Here is a 23,787-nt window from a genome sequence, read left to right as displayed (position 1 = left end):
ATAGGTAGTTTGCCCCTTCCTCTCAACACACCTATCTCTTCTTGCTAATGGTAGTTTCAGGTCCCTATGGAAATTTCAGAAGTGTATTTGATTAGAAGCATAGTAAGAAGGTATTACGTTATCCAGGCCTGATGGATATCTAAAGCACTTTTTTTTCATGCTGGCTTTGTCAGACACTCCAAACTTAATGGGTAGTTGCTCATCTGCAAGTCCCCTACATAAGTTGGGGGGTCCAGTGGAAAAGAAGAATAGGGTCCTCTGTTCAAAAATTAAGGAGTTCAAATGATGACTACGAAATATCAGACCAAATGTGGAAACCTGTGTGACTGCATGGGACATATACCCTACTCATCTATAATTCTACTAACCTGGGCAAATGTACAGATGTTTCTTGACTAATGATGGAATTATGTTCTAATAAACTCACTGTAAGTTGAATATATCAAAAGCCAAAAACTCATTAAAAATACCTAACCTGCCAAACATTTCAGCTTAACAACCCAGTACACTGTACAGCATTGATTGTTTACCTTCATGAGTGCATATATAAATGAGATGCAGCTTGCTGCTACTCCTCAGTATCAAGACAAAGTATTACACTGCATGCCACTAATCCAGGAAGGATCAAAATTTTAAAATGTGAGTACAGTTTCCATTACACACACACACACACACACACACACACACACACACACACATACAGAGTTAAGTTTCTTTAATGTTATGAAAGCTGGGTGTGTATGTATATCCATACAAAGCTTTCACACCATTAAAGGTAAGAAATCATGAAGTTGACTATCTTAAGTCTAGGGCCATCTGTATTATTATTCCTCTTACTCCACATCCTCTAGCAATGTGGAAAAACCTCTAGCTGCCTTTCTGATGAGACCCCCTTAACCCTATAAAGTGGCTCTACCCAACAGGAACTAAGCTAACTCCTGTGCTAGTCCACTCTCACACCTGGCATCACTCATTTCTAGACCTAACAAACTCAGGGTGCTGCTGATCCCATCTGACAATATTCTTCACTCCCTCCTCCCAGTACATAGCTATTCCTACCTACCTGGGGAGTTCATCCACCAATGACCACTCTCTCAGAAGCTAGCAGTCATTTTCCAAAACTCTGGCAACTCTCTTCTCTCTTAGCCTTACACTGAGGGCCATAGCCTCTGAAACCTGTGATAGTTACCAATCCATATGCTTGAGGCCTACAGAGTCCTTTGTTCAAAATTTAAGGATTTTTAACAAAAATCCTCAAGACCTCAAAAGAACACACCCCAAAGCAACTGTCTCTAGTTACACCCCTTCTTCACCTTAGTGTGTGTCTGGGGAAAATAATGGGAGGCAACAGCTCTAACCAAAGAAATTTCTTCATAAATCCTTTTCAATTCCACTCTTCTAATGCTTTTATATCTTCCTTGTAGGTTAATCTTGTTTCAAAAATTGGTATCTTGATCTGATATCTCACTTTGGAATCCCAGAGCCAGTATTTTAGATAACATTTAGTTTAGAACTGTTCACATATTATCACATATACTATAGTTGATCATAAAACAGTATTCATTCTCTTTACACTGCCAGCTGTTGACCTCAGAAATATGGCATCACCTTCATTCCTTTATAATAACTCCTGAGTGTCAAATCTTTTAACAAGAACAAATTAGATTTGGCTAGTGCTTTAACATTTCTAAAGACATTAGTAAATGTTACTTCATTTGAAATTCACAACAATCCTACAGGGATGAAGTATATATTATCTCCAGTAGTATAAAACAAATGAAAAAGCTCTTGAATACTTCTATGGGCTGCAGGTTTCATAGGTAGTAACTGGTAGAAACAGAATAAAGGCTTTTAGAGAAACCACTTTTGTGGTGGCAGTAGTGTGATAGGGGTCAGTATAAATGGGTATTACTGAACTCCAAGTAAATTTGCTTATCTATAAAATAAGGTTATTTTGACCATCAGAAAATTAGTGTGGAAAGCACTTATAATAGTGCCTAGCCCAGACTAAGTGCTATATGAATTACAGCAATGTTATTACTATAACAATTATTAATTTGTTTTATTCCAGGTCAGATTTAATTTATTAGGCTTAAAAATAACTGAATAATATTTATAAATATTGTTACACTAAAAGAATATCCACTTCTCTAGTTCATGCATTCAAAAGCATTTTACTGGGGCTGGGGCTGTTGCTCAGTGGTAGAGCTCTTGCCTCACACATGTGAGGCACTGGGTTTGATCCTCAGCACCACATAAAAATAAATAAAGATTTTTTTTTAAAACAGTATATTACAGATACTATGTGTGGCTTCCATAGTTTATCAGTTTTCCAAGGTATTAAAATCCTTTTAAAAATACAAATATGGACAAAAAAATAAAATTTGGGGTGATTTAAAATTACTATTACCACTACTATTCCTTTAGACTTGAATTTCCTCAAATTTGATTGCATTATTCCCAAATCTCCATCATGTCAGGTTAGGCCCCAACTTCCTTAATAAGACTCCTATAGCGCAAGAATTAATATCAAGAATCAATACATGGGATGAATTCAAACTAAAAAGCTTCTTCTCAGCAAAAAAAAAAAAAAAAATCAGTAAGGTGAATAGAGAGCCTACAATTTGGGAATAAATTTTTACCACATGCACAGATAGAGCACTAATCTCTAGGATATATAAAGAACTCAAAGAGCTAAACACCAAAAAAAAAAAAAAGAAAGAAAGAATAATAATAACCCAATTAATAAATAGGCCAAGGAACTGAACAGACACTTCTCGGAAGATATACAATCAATTAACAAATATATGAAAAAAATGTTCAACATCTCTAGCAATTAGAGAAATGCAAATCAAAACTACTCTAAGATTTATCTCACTCCAGTCAGAATGGCAGCTATTAAGAATACAAATAACAAGTATTGATGAGGATGTAGGGGGGAAAACACTTATACATTGCTGGTGCAACTGCAAATCGGTGCAGCGAATATGGAAAGCAGTATGGAGAATCCTTGGAAAACTGGGAATGGAACCACCTTTTGACCCAACTATCCCTTCTCCTAAGTCTATACTCAAGGCACTTAAAAACAGCATACTGTAGGGACACAGCCACATCAATGTTTATAGCAGCACAATTCACAATAGCTAAATAGATGCCCTTCAGTAGATGAATGGATAAAGAAAATGTGGTATACATACACAATGGAATATTATTCAGCATTAAAATAGAATAAAATCATGACATTTACAGGTAAATGGATGGAGTTGGAGAATATAATGCTAAGTAAATTTAGCCAATCTCAAAAAAACAAATACTGAACGTTTTGTCTGATTTAAGGATGTTGATTCATAATGTGGTTGGGGGGGTATGGGAGGATTAGATGAACTCTAGATAGGGCAAAGAGGAGGTAAGGGATAAGCGAGGACATGGGGGTAGGAAAGACAGTGGAACGAGATATCATTGCTCGAAGTACATGTATGAAGACACAAATGGTGTGACTCTACTTTGTATACAACCAGAGATATGAAAAATTGTGCTCTGTATGTGTAATATAAATTGTAATGCATTCTTCTATCATATATAACAAATTAAAATTTAAAAAAGAAAAATGCTTGTTTTATATAAAAACACAAGGAGTATCATGTATAGACTTTAAATACGTTGAGTTTTTGCATGTTAATGTAAGCAAGATAAAATTAAGGTGAAGATAAAGAACAACGTAACAACATTAAATTTTTTTTTACCATGTTATTAATTGTTCATACATTCAAAATGTATTTACTGGGGACTTCCTAATGTATAAGGCAGTGGTAAAGCAAGCAGGTAAGTACAAAACATGGCCTCTGACCTAAGGAGTTTTTGGATATAGTCCACAGTAATGGTGCCAAAGCTAAAACGATTCTCTATTTCTTATGTTTGTCAAAATACCTAAAATAAATAAATCACATTCATATGATTACCAAGGCAAAAGCAAGAGTTAATTCAGGCCTATGAAAATCTCTTCTAACCACCTAAAATAGAAAAACTGAGAGTTTATCTCTTAATAACAAAAGTAATGTGCTAATAATAAAAAATTCAAACACTCTCAAAAGATATGAAATGAAAGTTATGCTCTGCCATCCTTTAAAATGACCAGTACTATTATCTAAAGTAACTGCCATTAATTACATTTCTTTATGTATCTTTCCACATAATTATATCTTTCTATGTGCTTCTTTTATATACATAAATGTACATGGTGTGTGTGTGTGTGTGTGTGTGTGTGTGTGTGTGTGTGTGTGTATATATATATATATATATATATATATCTCACAGATACAAACACTGAAATAGGACTGTATCACCATATTATTCTGCAGCTGAACTTTACCCCTAAACCCTTAAATATGTATCTTGAAGAACTGTCCCTACCAGCACATAAGAATTTCAGATTAATACATAAATTGGTATCAGAAAATAGGATATAAAGTCATAAGCTACTACAAATTCCTCTTACAGAATGTCACATTGATAAATATCCAGAATACATAAAGGGCCTAAATATCAGGAATACATAAAGAACTCAAAAAGCTTAACACACACACAAAACAAACAAACAAACAACAACAACAACAACAAAAACCACCCAAATAATCCAATCAATAAATGGGCAAAGGAACTAAGCAGACATTTCTCAAAGGAAGAAATATAAATGGCCAACAAATATATTAAAAAATGCTCAACATCTCTTGCAATTAGGGAAATGCTAATCAACACTATATTGAGATTCTATCTTACTCCAGTTAGAATGGCACTCATCGAGAATACAAATATTAATAAATGCTGACGAGGATGTGTGAAAAAAGTTACACCCATACAATATTGGTGGGACTACAAATTAGTACAATCACTTTAGAAATTGGTATGGAAATTCCTCAAAAGAATAGAAATAGAACTATCATATGACCCAGCTATCCTACTCCTCAGTATTTACCTGAAAGAACTAAAATCAGCCTACTACAGTGATCCAGGCATAGAAATGTTTATAGCAGCATAATTCATAACAGCCAAGTTATGGAGCCAGCCCAGGTGCCCTTGAAGAGATGAATGGATTAAGAAAATGTGGCATATATAAACAATGTAGTTTTACTCAGTCACAAAGAATGAAAGAATGACATTTTCTGATAAATAGATGGAAATGGAGAACATGATGCTAAGCAAAACAAGACAAACTCAGAAAAATCAAGGGTCAAATGTTTTCTATCACACTGTAAAGAGAGCAAAATAAGGGGAAACAAGGTGGACTTCACAAAAATAAAGGGAAGATTAGTAGAGTCACAGGAGATTGAGGAGGGAGGAGGGATGGAAAAGAGGAGGAAATGTAGAATTGATTTGACAAAATTAAGCTATGTACTTGTATAACTATACCACAGTGTATTCCACCTTTATTTATATCTATAAAGTGCCAATTTAAAAAAATAAATAGAAGAAAAACTAGTAGAGTTGAGGAAGGGAATAAGGAGAGGAGGATGGGAGGGAAAGAGGAGTATTGGAGACTGAAATGGAGCAAATTAAATTCCATGCACATATGATAACATTAAAATGAACCCAAATATTATGTGTGACTATAATGCACTAAAATAAAAACATTTAAAAAATTTACAGAAAAGTTGTAGAAATAGTACAGAGAGTTGCCATGAAACTTACCCAGTTTCTCCTAGCATTAACATATTTCATTATATGGTATATTAGTCAAAACTTAGGAAATCAACATTAGCATATCATGATTAAATAAATTTCAGAATTCATATGTATTTCTCAATGTTGAGTTTTCAGAGTTCTTCATGTATTCTGGGTATAAGTCTCTTTCAGATATATCATTTACAAATCTCCCAGTTTCTACCTTGTCTTTTCATTCTCGTATCTTTATTGTTCTTATTTTTTTTAAATGTCAGGAAAAGTTATGTGGGTGGTGCTATTCTTGTTTCATTTTTTAAATTTCTCTTTGATGAATGTAAAGTTTTTAAATAACAGCAAAATATTTAAAATAAAAGAGTAGAATTGAGAAATGCCTAAAATGTTAAATTATTGTCATTTTTGTCACAGATGAATAGCTGAATTTAATTCCAATTTAGATCAACCAAGAAACAAAAATGTATATTCTGCTCTAATTCAAATTTTAAATTTTTCAAAAAATTATTTAGTTATTTTAACTTTTTATTTATTTTTTACTTAAACATGACAGCAGAATGTACTTTGTCATACATGGAATATACATACATACATGGAATATAACTTGCCATTCTTGTGGTTGTACATGATGTGGAGTTACATGGCTGTGTATTCATATGTGAACATAGGAAACTAGGGTCCAATTCATTCTACTGTCTTTCCTATTCCCACCCCCTCTCTTCCCTTCATTCTCCTTTGTCTAACCCAGAGTACTTTTCCCCTCCATCACCCCTTATAGTGTGTTAGCATCTATGTATCAGAGGGTATTCAGTCTTTGGTTTGGGGGAATTGGCTTATTTCACTTAGCATGATAGCTTCCAGTTTCATCCATTTACTGGCAAATGCCATATTTTCATTCTTATCTATGGCTGAGTAATATTCCATTGTGTATATATGCCACATGTTCTTTATCCATTCATTTCAACTTTAAAATTTTTCATCTTAGTTTTTCTCCCAAATTGTAGCCTATATAGATTTATGTTACTGTTTTGTCTCAAGAGATGTGAAAAAAGTCTATCAAGAGACCACAATAGAAGACAATGAAACAATAGGAACTCCATGAAATAAACCCCAGCAAAAGTTATGTGGGTGATATCATTTTTGTTTCATTTTTAAAATTTCTTTTTGATGAATATAAAGTTTTTGAAATGCTTTAAAGAAGAATAAAGAATGAAATAAAAAATAATAAAAGAATCAAGTTTTTAATCACATAATTATAACATAATCTTACCATACAGATTTCTAAGGCAAGCAATGCTAGTTTCAATAGACTTGACAGTTTCCCACTCCAGCTTCCCTGTTGGGATGCTACTTGTAGACTCTTTCTGTAACACATTTCTGCAGCACCCATCATTCCTTGAGACTGATACACCTGTGCCAACCACTAAAGAACAGAAAAGGAGAAGGATGAAGAGAATTTTAGTTTAATACTCTGTTTCCCCATTCCCAACAAACTGAAGAATTGATGAAGTTAAACTTTTTTTTATTATTATTATCAGCAAGTTCTGTGCCCAAAAGACAAAAACCACAAGTCAAGAAAGGAATATACTGCCAATCCTATCAGTAACAGCTTACTAGCTATACCTACTTTAAAGTATAAAATCCAAGATGGCAAGTCAGGAATAAAAATAAAACGTAAAAACTGATCTATCATGTAAATACTACCAAAAAAAAGTCTGTACAGCTGAATTAATAACCAAAATAGACTTTGCAACAGAAAATAGTAAGAAATAAGGTAGAATATTTCATAATGATAATGAGGCAGGGGATGTAAAGATTGGGTCACAAAGATGGGGGCTGAGTCAGGAGAAAATAAAATTTTAATACCTTCAGGACACTTCCCCTTCCACCACCTGCTGTCAAAGACACCTGGCTCCAGGGATTTGTTTCTCCATAAAAGGGACTGTTAATGAATGCCTCCTGGGCCACTCCTTTCCTGCCTGGACCCCTAGGCAGCTAAGTTCCCACCCTTGGATCACTCCACCTTTGGTCTACCTTTTGGCCACTAAACATGACACAGGATAAGAGGAGGGGAGAACAAATGAAATCTAAAAAGTATAAAAGGGGCAGGACACCCAGCTCTGGGGCCCCTTCTCTGCGGAGAAGTCTATATCTGCTTTATCCTTCAAATAAAACTTGCTTTCTATGCTTGCCTGGGCATTTCTCAGGTGTTCAATTTTCAACATTCCTGGAAAACGGAACTCGGACCTGATTCTCATCACCAGCATCAATAAAAGTCAATTTAAAATAAACACTTCTACATTTGTATATACCCAATAACACAGAATTCATAAAACAAAAGTTGGCAGAAATGAAAAGTAGACAAATTCAGAATCATAGGAGATTTTTAACACACATTATCTCAGCAATGATAAATAAATAAATAAACAGATTCAGTAAGGAGAAAGAAGACTGAAACAAACAATTAAATTTAAATTACATATTTAAAAGACTACATTCAATGACTATAGAAGACACATTCTTTCCAAGTGCACATGCAATATTTATCAAGTGATCAAATGCTGGATCATAAAGCAAACCTCAACAAATTTCAAAAGACTAAAAATCAGACTAAGTATATTCTGATTAAGTAGAACTGAACTTGAAATTGGTAACATAAACATATATAGAAAATCCCCCATGTTAGATATTCTTCAAAATATTTCATATAAAAAAAATCAGTTAAAGAAACCCCAGTGGAAATTAAGAAAAAATTTGAGATGAATGACAATGAAAGCACTATACAAAATCTTATGGGGTACATATAAGAACAAGTATATCTTGAGAAGCTAGAGGTGGGGAAAAAACTAATTAAACCCAAAGAAAGTACAGCAAAAAAAATAACAGAGAAAAAAATATTAATATGTAGAAAATATAATAAAAAAGCCAGGTGTAGCAGTGCACACCCGTAATCCCAGCCACTAGGGAATCTTTAAGCAGAAACATCACAAGTTTGAGGCCAGCCTGAGTAATGTAGTAAGACCTTGCCTCAAAATAAAATAAAAAGGGTTAGAGAGGTAGCTCAGTGGTAGACTGTGGGGAGCCACTCTGAATGATTCATGCCTTCCATCCTGAAGTAGAAAGGCTTTGACCAGTCACTACATCTTGTAGTAACCTGGACATTGCCCCAGTCCAGTAAGTTTGAGGGCATGTCTTCAGACACAAGATGAGCTACACTCACCTATTCCTTTGTAATATTACCCCTTTGCCCTGTTTGGGATAGACTGTTTCATGGAAACTCCCTTTGTGTGTCCCCTTCTCTTGCTCTGCCTTTGGGTGTGGCCTTCCTAGATGTCAGTCAACAGCAGACATCACCACGCTAGACTCAACACCTTGAAACCTGACTTCTTGCCTCATTTGAATGATATCTCTTGCTTCCTTAATAAAAGGGTTCAGCAAGTGCTCTCTGTCTGTTTCTGCAGACCCTTAAGGTCAGAGGATCCATTACAGGACCCCAAAGAAAAAGGTATCTCTCTCTCTTGTGTGGTTATTTCATGCATCCCAGTTCATCTGGAGTGATCCTGAGTGTTTAGTCATGAGGAATGGGACAGTAGAGGACAATGAACAAATTAATGCCAATAAATTTGACATTGAAATGCAATGGAAAAACTCTATGCAACTCACCAATGTTAATGAAACATGACATCTCTCTATATAGATGCCTATGTATATTAAAGAAATTTAGCCTATAATTAAAAAATTTCTCATAAATCAAATTCCTGGCCTAAATGGCCTCAATGGTGAATTGTTCTGTAAAGAAACAAATAATACTCATGTACAAATGCTTTCACAAAATAAAAACATATATACCAATACATAATAATGACCTTATGGAAACGAAAAGTTACAGGTCCACTTCTCTTATGAATATAAGTATGAAAATTCTAAACAAGATATTAGCAAAATGATGGCAGCAATGTATAAAAAGCATAACATCATTATCATATAGGGCTAATTCTAAGAAGGTAAGGTTGCTTAACATTTGGAAATCAATGTAATCCATCACATCAATAGGATTTTTGAAAAGGTCATTCTATCAAATGTCAAAAAAGCATTTAATAAAATTCCATATCATTAAAAAATAAACCTCTCAACAAATTCAGAATAGAGAACTTCTTTAATCTGATTTAAAAAAATCTATAAAAACTGTAGCAAACACCATATTTAATAATGAAATGGTAAATAATTTCTACCCTAAGGTAAGAATAAGGTAAGAATATTATCACTACTTTTATTTAATATTGTATTAGAGGTTCTAGACAGTACAATAATGCAAGAAAAAAAATCAATGTGTAAATATTGGGAAGAAAAAAGTAAAATATTATTTACAAAACACATTCATTTTGTTTGTACAAAATCCAAAACCATTCCAAAGAATAAGTGAATTTAGCAAGGTACTAGAGTTAATATAGAAAAAAAATCACTGCATTTCTAAATGTGTGGAGCTAACATATAAGAAAAAGCACCTTATAATGAACAAGAAAAACAATAAAAAGTGCAAAAAACCTGTATGTTTTAAATCACTGCAAAGAGAAATATCAAACAATTAAACTGAGGAATATACCACATTCATCAATAGAAAAAAAATCAACAGAGTGTTACTGTGTCAATTCTCCCCAAATTGAGAGGCTGAGGCAAGAGGATTACAAATTCAAAGCCAGCCTCAGCAAAATCAAGGCGCTAAACAACTCAATGAGACCCTGTCTCTAAATAAAATATAAAATAGGGCTGGGAATATGGCTCAGTGGTCAAGTGCTCCTGTGTTCAATCCCAAAACAAAACAAAATAAATCTGTACCCAAAAGTCTGTTTATCTGAGGCACAGAAAGAAACAAAAACTGAACTAAGAAGATTAATGTTTTTGAATATTATTATCAATAAGAAAAAAAGACATAGTGATTACTGTGTAAGTGACTATGGGTAATCAGAGACAGCTGAAAGAGCAAATGATCTGTTGATGTAAACATCAATCCTGAAAATTTCTATCTCCAAAAGCAGTAAGTACCTATTAACATATTGGATATGGGTTACCTGTAAAGTAGCCAGGGGAAAAACTACACATATCCTTTCTAAAGACAGAGTTAAGAAAGTACCAATATTATAGAAATATTTAGAACACATCTTTACCTCTCCTGCATTAGCCCCATGTAAAAGATAGTGTTTTTACCATTGTTTGAAGTTGAGAAAATTTATAATTAAGAAAATTCATAATTAAGAAAGTTTTGAAGCATTATAGTAACTTAAATTAGTATTTAAGTCCCTTGGTTTTCTAGTCATAATACTATTTACATCTTGAGATTACCACGTACGTTTAAAAGCAAGACTTAAATAAAAAGAGGGTATATCCCTAACTTCAACTAGTTTAATGAAGCATTTTAATTTAGAAATCATGTAAGAAAGTAGATAACTTACCTGCCAAGCTGGAACAGAAGTTGAGTTGGACATGACTGTTTTTTGAAGTTCCTCAAGTACTGCATCTGGGAGTGGCTTTTGTGACTCCAGGAGTGATTTACACTGAACTTGTCTCAAAAGTAATATAATCGCTGGCTGATCCGGGTTATTTTTTAAATTCTAAAAATTAAACCACAAATAGCAATTCATCATGTAGGCTATTAAGTGATGTAAGTACAAGGAAATTAAGCTATGCTCCATGTTGGGGGAAATTTTTCTTAATTTAAAACTTTTTTTATAGAATAATCAATTGCAAAAGCTAAATAAATATGTTGGACACAGTGGTGTACACCTGTAATCCCAGCAACTCAGGAGGCTGAGGCAGGAAAATCACAAATTCAGCCTTAGCAACTTAAGAGAGACTCTTTCAAAATAAAAAAATAAAAGGGACTGGGAATGTAGCTCAGTGGTAAGGTGCTCCTGCATTCAATTCCCAGTACCCAAAAAATAAATAAATAAATAAGTAAATAAACAAACTAGTTTAGGAATATCAAACCCTGCATTTTTAATGCATTTTTAAAATATCAGAGCTTTACACTTATACATAGTAGTTGGGTTCATCCTGACAAACTCATACATACATGAAAATCACTTTCAGTTCATGATTCCCCTGATTCCCTTCTCTCTGTCCTTCCCATCTCCTTCCCCTACTCTACTAGACTTCCTTTCAGTCATCTCTTAATTTATATTTGATTGGTCAAAACTTATATTTAAATAATCTTTAAGTAACGTGATATGCCATTTATTTGAGGTTTAATATGTCCTTTCGACTAGGTTTTTCTCAGAAAATATCCTGAAAAATTTAGGTTCTAAATGTAAATAACCTAACTAAGCAAATATAAAATTAAGAGCGAAGGCTATCACCATTCCACTGGAATAAACTATACCATATAAGAAGAGGCAAAATTATGCTTTTTTCTCAAACTACAATGTCCACTACATTTCTTTCTTCTAGGCACAGACTTCTTAATCATTGGTAATAAAAGAAATGGCCCCTTTCCATATTTTCCTGAGCTATTATTTATACACTAACATACAGAAATAAGAGTTTGAAGGTTCCTAGCACAAAAAAATGATAATATTTGAGGAGATGAGAATATTAGTTATCCTGATTTGGTTATAACTATATATATATTTATTATTTATTTTTATTTATATATATTTATATATATTTTGAATTATAATACAGTACTCTGTAAATAAATATAAATATTATGTTAGTTAAGAAAATGCAAACCTGACCCTGAAGGTGAAACATTAACCTACTATTTCCCAAAAAACAAACAAACAAACAAACAAACAAAAGAATGAACTGGACTTCAAGAACATGCTTATCTATTTTTTTTATTCATTAGTTCATAGTCAGACATATTTCTAAAATGTATCTGGATTGCTTTCTTCTAAGTAAGAGATGGGAATGCCAAGGAAAGGTTCATACATCATTTTTTTATAGATCCCTTTTTTTAGTATGTTTTTAGTTGTCAATGGACCTTTATTTTATTTTATTTATATGCAGTGAGGAGAATTGAACCTAGTGCCTCACACATGCTAGGCAAGCTCTCTATCACTGAGCCACAACCCCAGCCACCATATATCATTCTTGATTCTATGAGAGCACAAGGCAACTTTTAGTTCACGCTGAATAAACACTCCTGGTGTAACAGCCCGTCTTGAACTTATCTCAGATGGAATTCCTTACATAAAGGAGAAAAATGTAATTACTCTGCTTCTCAGAAGTTTAGCAAGTCCATTCTTCTTTCTCTGTAAAATTTAAAACTATTCTTTCAAAAACCTCATTTCAAAAGACAACACAATATCCCTGGCAAGCATTCATGAAACAATGTTTCCAAGAAAAAACATGTTTAAAACTCTCAACTACTAATTTTTATTTCTGAGTAGATTTATTAATTCATTCATTCAGTAAATATTTATCAGATCCCTATTATGTGCTAGGCAAAATGCTAAGAATTTACTCACAGAGCCTCCAAGTTGATGGCCCTATAATCCTGACATGTAAAACATTACTTGTGAGGGATTAGTTCCAGTTCCCATTCATCAATTTTCAGTCATGCTATGTGGCTCAGAACTTGAAAAATGGAAGAAAAATGAAGGGATCCTGAAAAACACAGCATTCTGAAGGGAACAATCAAAAATCAAAGAAAAACAGTACCTCCTTAATGGTACCCAAAAACTAAAATAAAAAAGGTTTTTTAAGAGCTGGAGTCTTAGAGTCAAATATGAGTTCAAACTGCAACACTATTTTTAGCTGTGAACCCCTGTGCTTACTTTCTTTAAGCCTTAATTTTCTCACTTGTAAAAATGTTTATTATATAAATACCTACATCAGAGGATTGTTGCAAAACTCAAATACAAAATGCTAAATGCAGAGATTGACTTGTAGCAAGAAATCAATAAATTCTGAATGTTATCATCATAATCACCACCACTATATGCTCTTTAAATAACACACATTCCAGCTATTTTTAAGTTTAAAAAAAGAGTAAAATAAGAATCCACAAGTTCAATGCATAATTATATAATAATACCTTTGTGCAGAGAGCTTCAGCTTCAGATACTCTTCCTGTGTCTATCAGACCAGTGACAGCTTGTGAGAGAGACCACCTTTCAAGAGATTGGTTATAATTTTCAAGAAATTCCTTGCCCTTAACTGTAAACAAAAAATATCACTATTACTTTCTTCTGTAATTTATAATACATCCTCAAGGAAATAAATAGTTGCAGAAAGTACTATAATCAGACTTATGCATATAAAAATTTTAAAACTTACATATAGTAGTGAAAATACCATAGAGTATGCTGACATGAGACAAGTTTTTGAAAAGTTTCATGGCACAAGTATTTATGGCTAAATAACTTGAGGCCACATTATTATGATCCAAACAAAAAAAATCACTGTATCCACAGAAACAGGGAATTCACTGAAAATATTTAAAGATTTACTGCAACATAATTAAAGTAAAATAAAGTGCATATATTCAAACTATACCATTTGGAAAGTTCTAACATAATTATATGTTAGTGAACTATTATCGCAATTAAGATAATGAACATACTCAATATTATCAAAAATTTCCTCCTGTCCCTTTTGTAATCATTTATTTCTCCAGATTATCCAATCTCACCTTAACCTTCTCTCTGTCCCCAGGCAACTCCTCATTTATTTTCTGTCACAATACACTTTTTACAAAATGTCACATAAATGAAATCACACAGTATATAGTATACACTTTGACATTTTCACAGGTGATAACATGGTAAATTACATTCATTTTCAAATTCAAGAACAAGCCCCACTTGATCATTTGCATGTGTTGTTGGATTTGAATTATTGAAGTTCTAGTATGAACTTCTCCATCTACATTTGTGAGTAATGTTGTTCTGTAGTTTTCTTGTAATGCCTTTGTCTGGATTTTGGTATTAGAATAATGCCAGCCTCATAGAAAGTATTATAAAGAGTTATCATCTCTTTGATTTTCTGGAAGAATTTGTATGGAATTGGTATTGCCTCTTTCTTAAATGCTTAGTAGTATTTTAAGTGAAATCCATCTGGACCTAGAATTTTCTTTGTGAGATTTTCAATGTCCTTAATAGATATACAGCTATTCAACTTATTTATTCTTGAGCAAGCTTTATGTCTTTTAAGGAATTTGTTCACTTTCCCTTAAGTCATCAAATGTCATGGCATAAAGATGCTCGAGGTGCTTATTCACCTTTTTTATTATTCTACTTGTATCTTAACAATTTCTAGATCTTAATTCACATTCCTGACATGGGCACTGTCCATCTTCTTTTTCCTGATCCATGTGGCTAAAGGTTTATCGATGTTATTGTGATTACAAAGAATTCATTTTTTTTCATTAATTTTCTGTTTGATTTGAACTCTTTATTTTTTCCTGTTTACTTTGGATTTAATTTCCTATTCCTTTTTCTAGATTTTTAGTTTATTTGTTTATTTATTTATTTATTTTAATTAGGTATATATGACAGCAGAATGCATTTTGATTCACTGTACACAATTGCAGCACAACTTCTCATTTCTTTGATTGTACATGATGTTGTGTCACACCATATGTGCAATTGTACGTGTACCTATGGTAATAATGTCCATCTTATTCCATCTATCGTCTTTCCTGCCCCCATACCTCCTTCCCCTTTGCCCAATCAAAGTTCCTCCATTTTTCCCATTCCCCCCATGCATTATGGATCACCATCCACTAGATTTTAAGGTAGAAACTGAGATCATTGATGTCAAGAAAGTGCTTCTCCTTTTTTAACTATAGACACTTAATCTTAAAATTTTCCATCTGTGTAATGCTTTGCAATTTTGCATAATTTTGATATGCTTTGTTTATTTTCATTTCAAAATATTCTTCTAATTTCCATTTGACTTGTTCTTGGATCTAGATTATGTAGAAATATGTTATTTAGTTTCCAAGTATTTGAGAACTTTCTGGTTTACTTCTAATTTAATTCCAGTTTATTAAGATAGCATACTTTATATAATCTGAACACTTTTAAATTTATTGAGGCCTGTTTTATAGTCCATAATATGATGTATTTGGGTATATGTTCAGTGTGCACTTGAAGGGTACATTTAACTGTCAGAAGAAATAGATCAATAATAAGTGCAATAATAATAATAATGTCAGTTAGGTCAAGTTAGTTGACAGTGTTTTTCAAGTCTTTAATACCTCTTTACCGATTTTCTGTTTAATTGTTTTCTCAGTTATCAATCCATGCAAAACAATGCTCTTTGTGAGAGGGGAAACAAATAAGATGAGCCCCAGTAGAGCCCAAAAAACTCCCTAAATAGAAGAGATGAACTGGGAAAACCAGGAAAGAGTTCTAGAGCATAGTACTAGGGAGGAGACAGCTGCAAAAAGAGTTCCAGAAATCCACAAAAGGACTCCTCAATTATTTAGCTCACAACTGATCAGCACAACTGTGAGGAAACTACCTGAGGCCAAGGGGAAAAAAAAAAAAACATCAAAAGGAGGAAAAAGAATCTTCAGAGTTTACAGAAGACTGGAAATAGTTTGTTAATTAACAAAATACAAATCTCACCCTGAAAGGCAACACATTAAACCACTATCTCCCATAAAGAAAAATTAGAATGAATTGGCATCTTGAAAATACTGAATCTTCTGATCCATTAATATTTTGTGTACTTCATTTCTCTCAGCAGTATTTTGTACTTGTTAGTATATGGGACTTACACATATTTTGTTAAAGTTATCTCTACATATTTAATATTTTATATGCTATAAGGATATATTTTTATAAGGAGTATAAGTAGCTTATTTTATATTTTTTTTAGTTGTAGATGAACACAATATCTTTATTTATTCATTTAATGTGGTGCTGAGGATCGAACCCAGTGCTTCATGCATGTGAGACAAGTGCCCCACCACTGAGCCACAACCACAGCCCTAAGTAGCTTATTTTAATGGCAATTTTTGGTTCCTGGCATATAATCATACTATCAATTTTGCTATGTTGACCTTGCATCCTGTAAACACACTGAGCTTAATTCTTGGTTCTAGTGGCTATTTTTGGTAATTTCCTAAGCTGCTTCTATGTACATAATCATATCTGCAAATAAAAACAGCTTTAATTTCAAAGACAAAGAAACTTTCTATGTATACATATATGGAAGGAGATGCATACACATGCATGTATTAACGTATGTATTTCTGTTTTAGGGTATAATCTATGTGTTTCAGGGAAACAGGAAAATAGGTCATTTTTCATTCCCAATACTGAGAAGTTGGTACCTAGAAGAAAGGTAGGTAGTGAACATCTTTGATAAAAGTTTGAGAAAGAAACACAATTATACTCTTCTTTTTTTATACACATTATTTACTTATTTATTTTTATGTGGTGCTGAGGATTGAACCCAGTGTCTCACACATGCTAGGTAAGCACTCTACCACTAAGCTACAACCCCAGTCCCATACCTCTTTTTATAGTTTGTTCCAATGGAACAGTGATAGTCTTCACTCTTAATTTTATATTTTCTTAGTTCGGTTATTTACATTCAAAACCTAAATTTTTCAGAATATTACTTGAGAAAACCTAAGTCAAAAGGACATGTTAAATCCTAAATAAATAACTTATATACCACAATAATAACATTGCTTACATTAAAGATTATTTAAATATCGGGTTCAATATTCCCAAGCTCATAAGTCTTTTTGTTTGCTTAGTTTTTGCAGATAAAAACTGTTCAAAATAATGATAGTGCTGGGCATGGTAGTGAATATCTGTAATCCCAATAGTTCAAGGAGCTGAGGTAGCAGGATTATGAGTTCAAAGCCAGCCTCAGCAACTTAGTAAGGTCTTCTTACTAACTTAGAGAGACTCTGTCTCAAAATAAAACATGTGGATAAGTGATTAAACACTCCTGGGTTCAATCCCTGGTACCAAAAAAAAAATAGCAATAATTTCATAAGTTATGTATGCTTAAGTGCATGTGTGTATGGATGCTGATAAATGCTCATGTATAAGCAAAATGAAAGACAACAGGAATATAAGGGACAGGAGAGAGAAATTAGGATATTTTATTATATGGTTCTCATACTACCCATGAAGTGGTACAGTGTTCTTTGAAAGTGGTCTTAGATTAGTTTTAAGCATACATTGCAAACTCCAGGGCAATAACTTAAAAATATATAAATAAAAAAATTAAAGAAGTATAACTGATAAGCTAAAAATGGGGACAAAATGGAATCACATAAAGTGAAGAATTAAAACTAAAAGGAAAAAAAAAAAACAGTGGAAGACAAGGCCAGGTGTGGTAGCACATATCTGTAAATCCTAGCTTCTGAGGAGACTGATGCAGGAGAATTGTAAGTTCAAGGCCAGCCTAGGCAACTTAGTGAGACTGTATCATATTTTTGACTTATACTTTAAGTTCACTTTATTAAAATACTTCAATCTTAGAATGCCACTAAAGAAGGACTACTTTTTAAAAATTTGCCCTGGTAGTCCCTAAGAGACAGGCAGTAATGATCTTTAACATTTACCAAAAAATAACTGATAATCTAAAATTAGTTTAGTGAAAAACTACTGTCCCAAGACAAAAAAGTAGGTTATGCTATTATATAAGATGCTAATTATAGATCACTTTTCAATGAACAGATCTGCAGAATTATAAGTGATATTGAGGAGATTAACAGCTACTCTGGCCAATATTCCCAGGAAGAATCAGAGAACACTTTTAGTGCTGGTTTCAGTAAAGACTTCCAAGTCACCTGGATCCCCAAACACTGGCTAAGTCTCAAAGCAGGTAAATGCTATACAACAAAGACTCAGCTTCCAGATATAATGGACTTTAAAGCTTTTTAGAAAAGTACAGTACACTCATCACATTTCTGTATAGCTAAAACCGTGAATTTTTTTTTTTTTTTTGTAGTTGTTGCTGGACAGAATGCCTTTATTTCATTTGTTTATTTTTATGTGGTACTGAGGATCAAACCCAGTACCTCATGCATGCTAGGCAAGTGCTCTGCCACTGAGCTACACCCCCAGCCTAATAACCATGAATTCTTTAATGAACACATTTTATAACAATATATGCTCAGTTATTTGTGTTCCTGATTTAATCATTTGAGGAGCCTGAATTAAGTCATGTATTTTTAAAATGCTTCTTTAAACTTACTTGAAGCAGAAACAGCAGATAACAGTGCCAAGTATAAATCCATCCTCTTTGGCTGAGTGTTGTTCACTAGAGCCAGCTTATCATCAGCATGACAGGCTGCCATCAGTCCAGCCCAGACAGCAGGGTCACCTAAATACAGGAAACATAGTTAAAAGGATTGTTAATAACATTATGTTAAAAAGCTATCAAAACTTAGAATAAGAATTCTAAGTAGCACCTCCCCCCCCCCATAAAAATCAACTACATACTCAGAAAAATTCACTTCTTTAAACAAAAACTAAATTGTTTTCAGAAAACAGATTACTACATTGGTGGTAAACTACTGTAATCCCAGTGGCTCGGGAAGCTGAAGCAAGAGGATTACAAATTCAAAGCCAGCTTCAACGACTCAGCAAGACCCCATTTCTAAATAAAATATTAAAAAAAAGGGATGGGGATGTGGCTTAGTGGTTAAGTGCCCCTGGGTTCAATCCCTGGTACCAAAAATAAATAAGTAAATAAAGATTTCCTCCCCCCCAGAACATTAGAGGAGGAAAAATATCTTATCATGCTCCTTTTCAAAAGCTGGTCAACTCAGATACCTAGAGTGAAGTGTGTGGAAGGGGCAATTTCATTCCCTTTCACTAGACACCAAGGACAAGCTCAGAGAGATGCTCCTTTTTATCACTCAGGATAAACAAGATTACACAGATTTTAAGTTCTTAAAAAAAAAAAAAAACAGGGAGAGAGAGAGAATTTTAATATTTATTTATTTTTTAGTTTTCAGCCGACACAACATCTTTGTTTGTATGTGGTGCTGAGGATCGAACCCAGGCCGCACGCATGCCTGGCAAGCGCGCTACCGCTTGAGCCACATCCCCAGCCCAGATTTTAAGTTCTTAAGAAAAGTATGAGACAAAGCAAAGGCTAACATTTTATCTCTTCTCTACCAAGAAGGCATGACAGACACTCCATCATTACAAATAAGGCATTTATACACTTATGTATCACTTCATTCATCTGATCTTTTCTTCCTTCTCACTTGGACAGCAGCTTCAGGTGAGAGGGGACACCTGACAGTGGGTTGAAGAGGTGATAACAGAAAGAGATTAGATGTAGAAACTCTGTTTAAGAAAATTAGTTGTGAAAAGAAACAGTTGGAAGAAGATTTGGAACTTAGCTTTTTTTGTTTGTTTTTTAAATTTTTTTGTTTTTTTACTATTAAAAATCCTACTTTGCAGTTTACTTCATCAGTTAATATTTTTGTCTTGTTACCATTAAAAAACAAAAGGATAATTTTAAAATCTCAGGAGGTGTTAGTTAATAACATAGTCTTTTAACAATACTTTTTAGTTTTCTTTTTATTTTTTTCTATTTCACTAGACCATCCAAAATAAGTCTCCTATCAAATGTCTGCACTATATACCTATTTCACTTATAGGTGATCAGTATTATTGCTCATAATACAAAAATCATTAAAAATCTTATGCAAGATTAAAAAAAATTTTCACAAAAACATTAAATGTATACTTCTATATTACAAAATAATTTCTTCCCAGATAATGGCTATCTTCTTTTAAGTAACAGAAGACATAATCAAACTCCAGAATAAACAAATGAGGACCAGTCCTTAGAATGTACAATGACAACTAATTACTGTAAAATGATTCAGGGCTGGAGTTTAGGTCTAGCAATGTCACAAATTAATACTGTGGCAGCTTTCCCTTTAGGACTCATTTTTCTGTAAAACAAGGCAACTGAACTATCCATTGGCTGAAGCGCCCTTAGGTCTAAAATTCTATAATTACACCTGACATAGACTGAATACTGACTTAACTCCTAAGATTAAATCAACAGGCCTTTTGGAGATCTTTGTTTGTTTGTTTTAAGATTTTTTAAAAATATACATATTTTTAGTTGTTGATAGACCTTTATTTTATTTATTTACATGTGGTGCTGAGAATAGAATGCAGTGCCTCACTCATGCCAGGTAAGTGCGCTACCAATGAGCCCTGGACCCAGTCCATGGGATCTTAAGGTATTCTATAGTTAATATTTCTGGTTAGGGAATGGACATTAGTGGGGAGCAATTTCTTCTGCCACAATACAGAAGAACTGTCAAATCCATGAACCCTGTTTTATGTTGAGAGTCACAGCCGAAGGGGCCCCAGCAAACTTCCAGCTGCCAGCAAACTTCCAGCTGCCAGCTGATGATTGGCTCACAGCGGCCCCAGCAAACTTCTAGCTGCCAACTGATTGGCTCCTCTGCGGTGATGCTCATTGGGCTGTTTCCCCGCCCTTTCAGACCACAGAGCTTCTCACTGGGGGACTTTTTTTGGCTCTGCCCACGCAACCCAACCAATCAGCCTCAAGAGCAGGAGGAGTGGGGGAGGTTGAGAGTCTTGTGGGAAGCCAGTGGTGGCAGTTGGGCTCTGAAGGTTTTTCCTGAGGAGCTGTGTGGTTTGGTATGTGTGTTCTAAAAATAAAGTTCATTTCTTTTGACAAGTGGCTCCTGAATTGTGCCCAGCCAGACTGCGGCAGTTTTAGCTTTATTTTTTGGTGGTGATGGGGATTTTTGACGCACACCAAGAAAACACTCTAGTGCTGAGCGACATCCCCAGCCCTAGTTCCATGAACTCTTCCACAGATAATCAGCAACCCAAATTCCCTGTGAAATAAAGTGATACTAGAAAAATATATAAACTATAAACCTGAAACTCTTTAAATACAGATTGCTGAAAGTTAAAAATATCTCTTAGTATCATAGAAACAAATATTTAGCAGAAATTGGATCTTCTTCCATTCAATTCTAAACTCATAAAGAGTTATCTTTAAATTCCTGAAAACATTCCTTACGGTAAAATCTGTACTTTGCTTAAGTAAAGATCTCAAGAATTAGATATATAGCCACTACACTTAATTACAATTATATTCACTTTCATTGGTCTCCAAAAACAAGTTAAGCATGCTTTACTACTTGGTCCCTGTTTTAAACATCTTACATGATGATTTTGCTTCCTTCGAGTATGTATTTCTCCATGTAATATGAAGAAATATCAGAGATCACTAGAAAGGACCTTATCTGGGCAATCACCTTCCTAAAATTTATGTCATTTATATAATCAAAGACTAACAGATCTTCTATCATGTTGGAGACATAATAAGAATTCTTGAGAGTAAGTTCATCTAGTATTTACTTGAGAACACCTCTAACAATGAGAAACTTGTCAATATATATCATAGACAAATTCAAATGTTTAGGTCTCTTTTTTCTCTAATCATGTCAAAATGAAAGAAAATATAACATGTATTGGTCTATTTACTTGCTTTATAAAATAATCCCTGAAATATTAAGATATCTTGCAGTTTAGTTAGGACCATTTCAATTTATTGAAAACACTGAACTTACTTTGTATAATTTGCATCCCAATAGTGCCTGGCCAAACAATAGAATACTGATCTAAAAAATGTTTCAAATGTTCTGAGAGTAAGAAATTGTTTAATGTGATATTTCATATTTAAAATAATATTATGTGTAATTTACCTTATAGACTTACATTGCTATAAATTTCATTCCTCTAAGACATTTTTCAGTATGGTAATGGAAATACACAAAAGCAGTCATATGCTATTCCTTATTACCTTTATTATCAATGGCAATATATGACACAGCTGGTTGGAACTAATAACAGCTAGCTTGGGTAAGGCCATGACCTTGCCATTTCTAACAGTTACCACAAAGACACACACCTGTACATAAAAATAACTTAGCATTATTAAATAATTTAGTGTGTGTGTGTGTGTATGTGTGTATATACACACATACATATATATAAACTTCATTAAATCAGACAGAAAATGGAAGTAAAACTATTTCTTGAAAATTCATAATTTTGATTTTCAGTTACAAAGTATCTTTAAACACACATTCCCTTTAAGCCTGTTTTGATAATTAAATCCTCTTAATTATCAGTAACCAAATACGGACAAACAAATAATATGCACTAAAATATTGTCTTAAAATTTCCTTTTATCTTATTTCATGGAAATACAAGTTTTGCTCTTGTAGATCATAAATGCAAGTGATAGAATCTGAAATAATTAAATGGATTATAATATATTTACCTGGAGAAAGGAGAGCTGCCTTCTGTATAGTCTTTAGTGCGATATTTTTTTCATCTTCTGCTGAACTGCTTCCCATTGCCAACTGATTTATTGCAGTGTACAGTAATGCCTTCTAGATAAGAGAAAAGGATCAAACTGACCAAAAGGCTATGAAAATTTTTATTTTATTATTTCATCATTAATTAACATGCTAAAAATTTCCATTGTTCTAGCGTAAGCTAACCTTTCCATGATTTGAGTCCAGAATATGAGCCACATTTCCTGCTACAGCACCCCCCTGTAAGAGAAAATACTGATTAGACAAATGCATAAACTTTTATGAAATAGTAAACATTAAAACTGATAAAATCTTTTCATTAAATAATTTGAAAGATTCAATTTTATCTCATTTGCAACTTCTGAATCCCTTAAGTATCAATTTATTATTACTATTTTAAAAGAACAGTTTAATATTTTTATGGGAGAAAATCTTTTATACTGTGATCATTTCAACTCTACAATTAAAATACTCATCAAAGGTTCAAAAGTTACATGATTTTACAGTGGCATCAAACAAATGTACACATGTATAAATGTATAATAATATAAGAGAGTAAAGAAGAAAGAAAGGGAGACAGAAAACAATACAAAGATAAACTAGTATAATTTTATGCCTCAAAAATACATAGTATTTTAAAAACTCCATAGTCCCTAGTAAAATAAATAACTAAGTCTGAGAGCACCATGAAGCTTACCATTGCTACAATAATCAACTCAATATCCAAAATTATACACACACACACACACACACACATACACACACACACACATATATGTATATGTACATATATGCAGCATGATGAA

At 33.3% G+C, this 23,787-nt stretch overlaps 1 protein-coding gene across 3 annotated transcripts in view; it reads right to left on the bottom strand.

Annotated features, from left to right (window-relative positions):
* The window catches only part of Skic3 (SKI3 subunit of superkiller complex), a 90,030-nt gene that overhangs the window by 9,552 nt on the left and 56,691 nt on the right, over positions 1–23,787 (bottom strand). For all 3 annotated transcript variants that reach the window (XM_076857007.2, XM_076857009.2, XM_076857010.2), the window contains 6 exons: positions 23,168–23,221; positions 22,945–23,056; positions 18,841–18,969; positions 13,706–13,827; positions 11,121–11,279; positions 6,941–7,093 (listed from right to left, as the gene is read on the bottom strand). In XM_076857007.2, the coding sequence (XP_076713122.1) occupies positions 6,941–7,093; positions 11,121–11,279; positions 13,706–13,827; positions 18,841–18,969; positions 22,945–23,056; positions 23,168–23,221 (729 nt within the window). The remainder of the gene's footprint in view (positions 1–6,940; positions 7,094–11,120; positions 11,280–13,705; positions 13,828–18,840; positions 18,970–22,944; positions 23,057–23,167; positions 23,222–23,787) is intronic.

This window comes from Callospermophilus lateralis, chromosome 5, assembly GCF_048772815.1.
Source record: "Callospermophilus lateralis isolate mCalLat2 chromosome 5, mCalLat2.hap1, whole genome shotgun sequence".
Classification (NCBI taxonomy): Eukaryota; Metazoa; Chordata; class Mammalia; order Rodentia; family Sciuridae; genus Callospermophilus; species Callospermophilus lateralis.
This window is presented reverse-complemented; position numbering and strand designations above follow the sequence as displayed.